Source organism: Borostomias antarcticus (assembly GCF_949987555.1).
Source record: "Borostomias antarcticus genome assembly, chromosome: 23".
In the NCBI taxonomy this organism is placed as follows: Eukaryota; Metazoa; Chordata; class Actinopteri; order Stomiiformes; family Stomiidae; genus Borostomias; species Borostomias antarcticus.
The window spans coordinates 15,501,057-15,511,481 of NC_140256.1; the positions used below are offsets into that span (position 1 = coordinate 15,501,057).

At 46.8% G+C, this 10,425-nt stretch overlaps 1 protein-coding gene across 1 annotated transcript; it reads right to left on the reverse strand.

The window, feature by feature from the left end:
* Positions 1 to 2,295: 2,295 nt before the first annotated feature.
* Positions 2,296 to 8,770, reverse strand: LOC311324418 (peroxiredoxin-like 2C; the record flags this gene model as incomplete). Its single annotated transcript, XM_084456874.1, has 6 exons — positions 2,296 to 2,426; positions 2,699 to 2,833; positions 2,956 to 3,061; positions 3,157 to 3,210; positions 3,339 to 3,407; positions 8,492 to 8,770. 6 exons carry the CDS (start codon positions 8,768 to 8,770, stop codon positions 2,296 to 2,298), a joined length of 774 nt encoding a protein of 257 aa, XP_084313000.1.
* Positions 8,771 to 10,425: the final 1,655 nt, after the last annotated feature.

The following is a 10,425-nucleotide window of genomic DNA, read 5'->3' on the forward strand; positions in this document are numbered from 1 at the left end:
CCGAATCTTAGCTAAAAATTTAACACTAAGTCTCAGATGGGGATGTAAGAAATCAAAAATGCTTTAGCGCATAACGAAATCTCAGGCCTAGACAAATTTCAAGCTAGCAGTAGAATCCTGTTACATATAGGCATATGTTAGTAGCCGGTGTTACAGGGACACCTAGTGGTGCTCCCAAAATGTTGTATGTGAGCGTGCGCGGGGAAATTCAGTTTAATGAAAGCTATACTGAAACAAATCCCTAATAAACACGACGCAGCCTAAAACCCCAAAACAGCAATGAAAGGAAACCTTATAGTTAACTCACGGCGGGAAAGAATACAATTTCGAAAGAAACAGAGACACATTAAACCGCTAAGTAACTCACCCAGCACTCATGCTTTGTTCTCCCTCTGGCTCGATGGCGGTTCACCGGGAGAGCGGAGTAGTAGTTGTTGTTTCCTTTTGTCTCCCAGACAACCAGCTAGCCTACTGGAAATCTAGCAGTTACGAATTTAACAGTCTAAAGAGTGTACAAAATACTTACAATACTTTACCTGGATCAATGGCGCGCTTAACAAACAATACAAGGCAAGAGCCGAGGCTCAAACAGTAAACAGCAGACTAACAAAACGAACAACCCCGTGCAGGGACACAGAACACAAAGAACGACCAAAGATGACGAACAGACGACGAACACACGACGAACACACAGGCCCACGTTTACGACAAGCATGCCCGGCTGCACCAGCCACTTGGTCAAAGCTAAAACTCGTTTAGGTTTACCACCCGGGATCAAAGGGGAAAACGTTTCTCCAAGAAACGCGGATTGGAAACACCAATCACTCCCGTAGCTACATCTGTTGGTAATCGTTCTAAAACGAAACATCAACAATCACTTCGAAGCTAGTTGGCAATCGTGCTGACACGAACATCAACAACGGGGCTTAAGCTAGTTGGTAATCGTTCTGAAACGAAACATCAACAATGAGGCTTAAGCTAGTTGGTAATCGTTCTGAAACGAACATCAACAACAACGAGCGCCCTACCCTCGGTAGGAAACACCCAACTCCCCCCCCCCCGCGGGGCTTTTGTTTTCAGAACACGCCAGACCAACACAATCCGAAACTAAAACAAGGCAAATACAACTCAGAACCATAAGAGGGTTCGTTTAAACGTACCTGTGAGCTTCAAGAATCCAGTGGAAGAACTGAGGAAATAATCTCGGCGTGCGCTCTGGCGCAAGAGAGAAGATTGACTTTCCAACGCCCACTATAATGGACCGACACGTCTGTCTATACCAGTTCATCCACTGGAATCCCGAAGCAACACGCAGGCAGTCCTCCCTTGTCATCCGCGTCGCCAACTGTGATCGTAAAATAACTGATCTAGTCAAAAGGATTTACCAAGATTCGTTCAAAAGGTTAAGTCTGGTTTATTGTGAAAAGCATACGAGCGCAAGGACTTCCTGAAGAACGCAACAAGGGTGGTTTATTCAGCGAAGTGTCCGTTTGGTCTTCTGCTGTGCCTTATATGCAGTCAAACCACAGGTAAGGTCCTTCCAGGATGTGATTGGCTACTGCATTGTACATCATATGAAATGGCAGGCGTGGCCAAGAGTACAGACATGTGACATGAGAAAAAGGGCGGCAATTTGGGGACAAAGGATGGTTATTCTGTTGTAGACAGATGGCCTCTCTGGAAGCCATTTTGTAAATTCCTCAACAAGTGCGGAATGTCCGAGCTTTTCAGAGCATTAATTCGACATCCTTAGGTTGTTGTGCTGGCGTGTCATCCGAGGGACAGCTGTATTCCAGGGCAGCAGTTTTTCCAATGGTGACGTTGAGCAGGGCAAGTTCTGATCCTCTGTGACGTAGCCTAATGGTTCGGCCACCCCTCTGCTTCTACTTCACTGCAAAAACATTCTATTTGCCTCCGATTAAAGCAAGTCCCGTCTGCATGACAAATATAGTGACGCTGACTGAATTTGAATCTTGCCTATGCAGGCTCCCGAACAATCCGAGATATGAAACTTTATTTACAATATCAGTTATGGACAATGGCATACACATCAGTATGGCAAATCAGCAGATTACATCATTATATTCCAAAAGCCGCCAATGATCACAAAGTCAACATAAGCAGTCTAGTCCTGCAGTATTACCCCAAATAGTCCTAAACTGGATCCCGATTCACGTCCACTACCGTGTCACTCCCATCCCAGCCGTAGACCTGTAATGTGTTCTGTGATGCCAAGTCTATGCTACCCTACTTTGCCAAGCAGCGGGGGGCAGCTTGGCATGGGCTACAAGCGGGCTACACATGGATTATCCTTGGCCTGGCGCTGAGGTCCACAATCCGCTGCACTCCGGCCATCTGTAGGAGCCAGGGGATGGGCATGTGGTCCAGACGGTTCAGGTCCAAATGGGCAAAATGCACCTCAGAGCCTGCAGAGCGAGAGACAGCCAGTCACAGCACAGCCAACCACGCCGCTCACTCACACTCTGCTTCGCTCACACAGAACGTGAGCCTGTGGAACCAGGACGGTCGTACGAGTCAGAGAGGAACAGCACAGGGAGCAGAGGAGAGGTCAGGAGAGGTCAGCAGGCTTACCAATGACCTTGCACAGCACAAGCTGTGACATTTTTTGAGAATTGCTCGTTGCACACTTATCGTACACAACTTTGCAATGGCATAATCACTTGTAGTAAGGCATTACCTGGGCCTGCTATGAGGGCCCCCCCTTGTTGAAGGGGGTCTCCTTGGAAGTCGAACGCTTGACTGGTCATGGCCCTCCACATGCTCTTCATATGGCCCACCAACATGCCTGACTTCACATGAGGGCTTGGGTTGGCTAAACACACACGCACACACACAATGTATAAATGTGTAACCATAATGACATTGTTACAGTATAGTGGTACAGAGCACACATTTGTGTGTGTAGTAGTCACAATTAAGTGCTGACTTTTTCACCTGATTCCACAAATACATCCCCTCGTCGCATGCCAAGCTTTTTGTGAATGCATCTCTCTGGGTCCACATAGATTTCATGAGGGTATCCCGTCAGTGAGCAGAACGGCTGCAAGACATCAGGCAAGGCACCATTAAAGGGATATGACACCCAAAATAACAAACAGGAAAATAAATAACTGAGCTGTTGCAAATATGAGATACCTCTATATGGCGATGGGCAGATTGTCCAATCACAATCAGTCTGACGCCAGCTTCCTGGATAAAGACATCAGAGGTAGGATCACTTCATAATGGGAGCAAGATTAACAGCCTTTTATTAATAATTATCTTTCCCCAACCTCTATGTCCAGGTGCCATATGGTCCCCAAAATGCATGTGCTCACCTCCAAAACCTCCCGAGGTATTCTGCTCAAGTCATCCACATATTCCTTACAAGTATAGCACAAGAAATTCTGTTGAAAGAGAGTAATTGATTTTACTCCTTAAATTCTCTTAAAGCCTTGCTATTAACCTGACGCACCAGATCTGTGTAGAGAAAAATAATATAAGCTTGCAAGATCAGGATGGTCTAAGGCTAAGTAGGGGCCTCAGTTCTTTCCCCCTACTATTCTCACTACACACGAACAGCTGCACCTCCAGCCATCAGTCCATGAAGCTCTTGAAGTAAGCAGACGACACCCCCCTCATAGGACTCATCTCTATGGGGACGAGTCCGCCTGCAGGTGGGAGAATGAGCAGCTGCTGTCCTGGTGCAGCTGGAACAACCTGGAGCTCAACGCTCTAAAGCAGGGGTGTCAAACTCATTTTGGTTCAGGGGCCACATACAGCCCAATCTGATCTCAAGTGGGCCGGGACAGTAAAATAATAGCAAAATAACCTATAAATAACGTCAACTCCAAATCTTTACCTTTGTTTTTCAATACAGGTATTTCAATATTATGCCTTAATTTATCATTTAGCCTACATATGTGCATTATAACTCACAGATCACAGTGGATCTACAAAGGCACAAAACATTTATTCACAGATAGGCCTATATCGAAAAAATGGCATTTCACTTTGTTTAAAACAACTTGTTTATTTTAATGTACAGTAGATACATTTTCACATCTGACCACCTGAACTGACTCACCACACTATGCAAAACTAAAGTGGGAGCTATGAAGAACGTTATCACCCTGCCTTGTAAATGTATTAAATTTGTAAATTTCAAAAACCCATAAAAGTGATAGCAGTGCATGAGCAAACTATTTTGTGCTGAAGCTGCTGACTGATTTTATACTGCACAATGTTCATGGTCTTTAAATATTACATTACCACAGTAAATTTTATTTTTCACAGAACTGTATTCTTAAGAGTGCAAAACGTCTCTTAAAGAGCATTACAGGAATTAGACTTGACCTACTCGCTGTTTAACTCCCTCCCCTCTCTTTCTCTCACTGCGGCCTACCGGCTGCTCCTGAAACTTGGCATCTTTTAGCCTTCACGATTGCATCAATATCAGGTGTCAAATCCTGAGTAGCAGCCAATTTCATAATGTCATTTAAGTGCTTGTGTGTTAGCCTTGAGCGCAGCTTTGTTTTATTGATGTTCATTACAGAGAAAACCTGTTCACAAAGATAGGTAGTCCCAAACATGCATAAAACCTTTGCAGCCAGGGCTGTTAATTTGGGGCACCCTGGCAAGAGATACTGATAAAATGTGTCCAAGCCCACCGAGGCAAATTTGTCCTTCATACCTGAATCACACTGCAAGTCAATTATTTCGAGTTGGATGTCAGCGGGCAAATCAGAAGCCTTGACTGTGAATGGCGAGCGAAAAACTGCAAATTCTGTCTCAAGTTCACCGAAGACCTGAAACCGTCGCTCAAACTCCCGCAGCAATCCTGTAATCTTGTCTTTGTATTGATCCATGTCAGCATTAAGTCCGGTTGCACGCACATCTCTTAGACAAGGGAAATGAGCGGTGTCACCGCTAGATAGTTGTGTCTCCCAGAGTGACAGTTTCAACTTGAATGCGCGTATGCTGTCATAATACTGAGTGACAACTTTTTTGCGGCCCTGCAACATTTTGTTAAGATTATTCAGGTGCTCTGTAATATCCACCATAAAGGCAAGATCCTGCACCCATTCTGGGCATTTCAGTTCCTTCACTGGTTTGCCTTTTTTCTCCATGAACTGTCCAATTTCCTCTCGTAGCTCAAAGAAACGCTTCAGCACGGCACCTCGGCTTAACCACCGTACTTCAGTGTGGTATGGCAAGCCATGCGTAATGTCATTATCACTGAGAAGACTGTCAAACTGACGGTGATTCAGACCTCTTGCTCGGATGAAATTAACAGTCCGGACAACCACCTCCATGACATGATCCATTTTTAATGATTTGCAACACAATGCTTCCTGGTGCAAAATACAGTGAAATGTCCAAAAATCTTGTCCTCCATTTGCGGCCTGTACTTTCTCTCTGAATTTTGTCACAACGCCTGCTTTTCTCCCGATCATTGATGGCGCACCATCTGTAGCCAGGCTGACGGCATGGGACCAGTCCACTCCGACCCTGTCCAGCGCTCCAACGAGAGAGATGATAATGTCATCCGCTGTTGTAGTATCCGTCATAGGTACCAACCCAAGGAACTCCTCGGTAACTGTCAAAGTCTCATCAACACCACGAATGAATATGGCCAGTTGAGCAACATCTGTAATATCAGTGCTCTCATCAATTGCAACCGAAAATGCAACAAATGACTTGACTTTGTGATTCATTTGGCTGTCCAAGTCTGCCGAGAGATCTGAAATTCTATCTGCGACAGTGTTCCTCGTTAGGCTAATGTTGGCAAAGGCCTGTCGCTTTTCAGGGCACACGATTTCTGCAGCCTTCAGCATGCATGTTTTCACGAACTCGCCCTCAGAAAATGGCTTGGATCCTAACGCTATCTCGTTAGCAATAAGGTAGCTAGCTTTCACCGCTGCATCACTGACCTCTCGGCTACGGGTAAAAACAGACTGCTGTTTCTTCAGACCCACTAACAATTCATTTATCTTCTCTATTCTCAGTTGTCCTCGCAAATGGTTGTATTTTTCACCATGATGAGTCTCATAGTGGCGTCGAATATTATATTCCTTGAGCACTGAAACTTGCTGATTACACACCAAGCACACAGGTTTCCCTTTCACTTCTGTGAATAAATAAGAATCAGTCCATTTTTCTTGGAAAACTGCACTCTGTGTCAACTTTTCTCCTTTTTGACAAAGACATTTTGGTAATGACGGTGCAACCGTGGGTAATTTTGACAACAAGAGCAGATAAGGCAAGATTGCCAGATGATTCTGGGCGCGTTGCTGTCACGTGCTGTTTATTTCCGGATCTCTCGTTATGTCAGTGCGACCTCTCCTGGACAAATTTGGAATATCTGTTCCTTTTTAAAAATTTTGGACGTCGTCTCGTGGGCCGGTTTGAACCATCTGGCGGGCCGGTTTTGGCCCGCGGGCCGTATGTTTGACACCCCTGCTCTAAAGACAGTGGGAATGGTGGACGACTTCAGGAAGAACTCAGCTCCACTCTGACTCTGACTATGATGGTTCAATTCTACACCTCCATCATCGAGTCCATCCTCACGTCTCCATCACCACCTGGTTCCCCACCACTACAGTCAAGGACCAGAGTAATTAACGGTGGGTGATCGGGGGGGGGGGGGGGGGGAGAGAAGGTGATCGGCTGCACCCCGCCCTCCCTCCAGGCCCCGCCCCCCTCCAGACCCCGCCCTCCCTCCAGGCCCCGCCCTCCCTCCAGGCCCCACCCTCCCTCCAGGCCCCGCCCCCTCCAGGCCCCACCCTACCTCCAGGCCCTGCCCCCTCCCTCCAGGCTCTGCATGATTTCAGGGCGCTGAAGCGGGCCAGAAAGATCATGGCCGACCCCTCCCACCGGGCTATGGCCTCTTCACACCGCCCCCCTCTGGCAGGAGGCTGCGGTCCTCACAGACTAAAACTGTCCGACACAGGAACAGCCTTTTCCCCTCGGCCATCAGCCTCATCAACAAGGCTCCCCTCTGACTCTCTCCCCTCTAACTCTCTCCCCTCTGACTCTCTCCCCTCTGACTCTCTCCCCTCTGACTCTCTCCCCTCTGACTCTCTCCCCTCTGAGTCTCCCCCCTCTGACTCTCTCCCCTCTGAGTCTCTCCCCTCTGACTCTCTCTCCTCTGACTCTCTCTCCTCTGACTCTCTCCCCTCTGACTCTCTCCCCTCTGACTCTCTCTCCTCTGACTCTCTCCCCTCTGACTCTCTCCCCTCTGACTCTTTCCTCTGACTCTCTCCCCTCTGACTCTCTCCCCTCTGACTCTCTCCCCTCTGACTCTCTCCCCTCTGACTCTCTCTCCTCTGACTCTCTCCCCTCTGACTCTCTCCCCTCTGACTCTTTCCTCTGACTCTCTCCCCTCTGACTCTCTCCCCTCTGACTCTCTCCCCTCTGACTCTCTCCCCTCTGACTCTCTCTCCTCTGACTCTCTCTCCTCTGACTCTCTCCCCCGCCCCCTGCATCTTTGCACTATACTGACTACTGCACTCACTCTTTTGTAGTCCAATTGCACTGCTAGTTTTGCACTGTGTTTGTATCTTGCACTGTCCTGTCCTGTCCTTGCACTTGTCCATTATTGTATTGTTGTAAAGCACCACAGTGTTGCAAAAAAAAAAATCCTATTTAGGCTATATATAGTACAAATGGCAACAAATAAATTCTGATTCTGACCTGGTCCTAGATCTGTGATTGGAGGCTGCAGGCAAAGCCGCAAAATGTAAGTAAGTAAGTAAGCAAATATTCATTGGCTCTACTCAAAAGTGAATCATCCAGTTCATAACCTGCTAGAGATTATCATGACTACTGTATGTTACTATATTTATAAATTCAGAATTATTGCTTATGCTTTCATAAGGATGAAAGGTGGAACATGAGGTCACTTTGTCCCTGTAGGAAAATAAATTGTATTAGAAAAAATATTGTAGGTAAAGGTGAGGTACTGTATGTTTGTTGTGACCAAAAATAGAAGAAAAAATCTGTCAAATAAAGCTACAGTGTGGTGTGTTAGTTCCGAAAGGGAACGTTTTTGGTGACAAAAACAAATTCATCTCACATTATCCAACTGGGTGCACCCCACACATATAACACACACCATAATATTCTAATATTATGAGAAAAGGAACTAGAATGTCATGAAGATTCTAGAAATGATGTCACAGCTTTCTCCTATGACATAAGAATTGTTGCCATAACAATGACAACAAACCATAGGTCTTTGGAACATTCTGAAGATTCATAACACAAACCTCACCAAAGTGCAGACACTATTGAATTTCCTCTGAACTTTTGTGACTTCCCCGATGGCTTTTGGCCGTTTAAAGATTCTCATTGCAGCTGTTCTCTTAGTGGCGCTGATCAAGACTGAGCCTCCAGATATTGAGGCCTTCAGAGACGCCTTGATGCCTCCTATGGTCCCTAAACAATGGGCTGCTACTCCACCGGTTAGAGTGGACCAGGTCTTCATTACCCTCCACTTTGACTTCCTGGACTTCTCCACCTTCACTGAAACATCCCTGGCCCAGGAGACTGAGCTCAGAAGCTCTGAGGAAGAAGCAGTGATGGAGACCCTGCCCGTCTCCTCCAGCAGGACCAGGGCTCTGGGCGCTGGGACACAGATGGACACCAGCAGGTTCTGGGACCTCTCAGCTAAGGCCTTGGATGGAATATCCTCTGTTGTGGGAGGACCGGCCCTAGCAGCAATCTGCTGTCTTCTGGGAGGAATCGGCCTGCTCTTTGGGATTACCATCAGGGCAGTCCTCCAGGTAGACTGGGCACCATGGAAGGGCTTTGAGGACCCAGGGGGGGCAGACAAGGCAATGGGAGGAGATGGATGATTAAACATTGCAGTAATTTAATTCCTTAATACTAGTTGTGTCCTCTCCTCAGGTTAAAAGCAGAGTGGACCAGGGACTGGGACAGGACAGAATGACGGACCAGAAGAGCAATACTTGTGTTGCTGAAAGCCCACTGGTGCCACGCCTTCAGCGCTGCCCGAACAAGAGAGCCAGACAGTCAAAGAGGAGGGGCCGAGGGGCCTGCTGATGACCATGTGACCACCAGCCCTTCAGCTGCAGGGAAGACCAGCATGACTGTCTCTCTCACTAAGGGAGACTGCAAATTAGAAATAAACAGCATATTTTATTGGCAAAAAAGATTTGCGGTCTGTACTTCAATCAGGAATCATTTGAGGCCCCATCAGCCAACACATAAACAAGTGATATTGCCTATATCAAAAGATGAGGAATTTAAAATGAAATGCACAAGCCAAAAAGATTAATTCGGACTACTCCTTCTTTCCTTCACAGTTACCTCTATAATCTAATCTATACCTCTAATATCTGCACCGGGATTCTATAGCAGTGCCACAATCACCATGTGCTGTGTGCATCACTAAGGGGATGAAAAGAGCATTAAACCAAATGAATGGGATAATCCTAATCCTTATACCCGCTTCTCTGGCGTTTTCCCGCCATGAACTAAACCCATAAAGCCCTGATATGGGTAGCCTAATACACTACACAACATAAAGAACTGATATGCTGTTATTGAATGATGACAAGTGAGCTAAATCTGTTCTAAAGCATACATGTTTGTATATGGTGATAATGATACACTTCTACACCTCCATCATGGAGTCCCTCCTCACCTCCTCCATCACCACCTGGTTCTTCACCGCCACAGACAAGGCTCAACTGAGTATCATCCGCTCTGCTCAGAGGCTGATTGGCTGCAACCAGCCTCATAAACAAGGCCATGCTAGACTACGGATAGTAAATTGCCAAACTGGGAACCTTATAATATCTAGCTGCATACCTAGGACTGTAATGAGGAAATAATGAGTGCTGATAAGATATTGTAAGGATAAGATATTATAAGGATAAGATATTGTAAGGATAAGATATTGTAAGGATAAGATATTGTAAGGATAAGCAATAACTACAATTCGAACGTACGTGTACCTGTAGGGCTACTTGTTACATATGGTGAAATAAACGTTCTGTTCTATTCTATTCACGGCCCGTGTCCCCCTCTGACTTCCCCCTCTGACTCTCTCCCTTCTGACTCCCCCCTCTGACTCTCTCCCTTCTGACTCCCCCCTCTGACTCTCTCCCTTCTGACTCCCCCCTCTGACTCTCTCCCTTCTGACTTCCCCCTCTGACTCTCTCCCTTCTGACTCCCCCCTCTGACTCTTTCCCTTCTGACTCCCCCCATCTGACTCTCTCCCTTCTGACTCCCCCCATCTGAATCCCCCCTCTGACTCTCTCCCTTCTGACTCCCCCCATCTGACTCTCTCCCTTCTGACTCCCCCCTCTGACTCTCTCCCTTCTGACTTCCCCCTCTGACTCTCTCCCTTCTGAATCCCCCCTCTGACTCTCTCCCTTCTGACTTCCCCCTCTGACT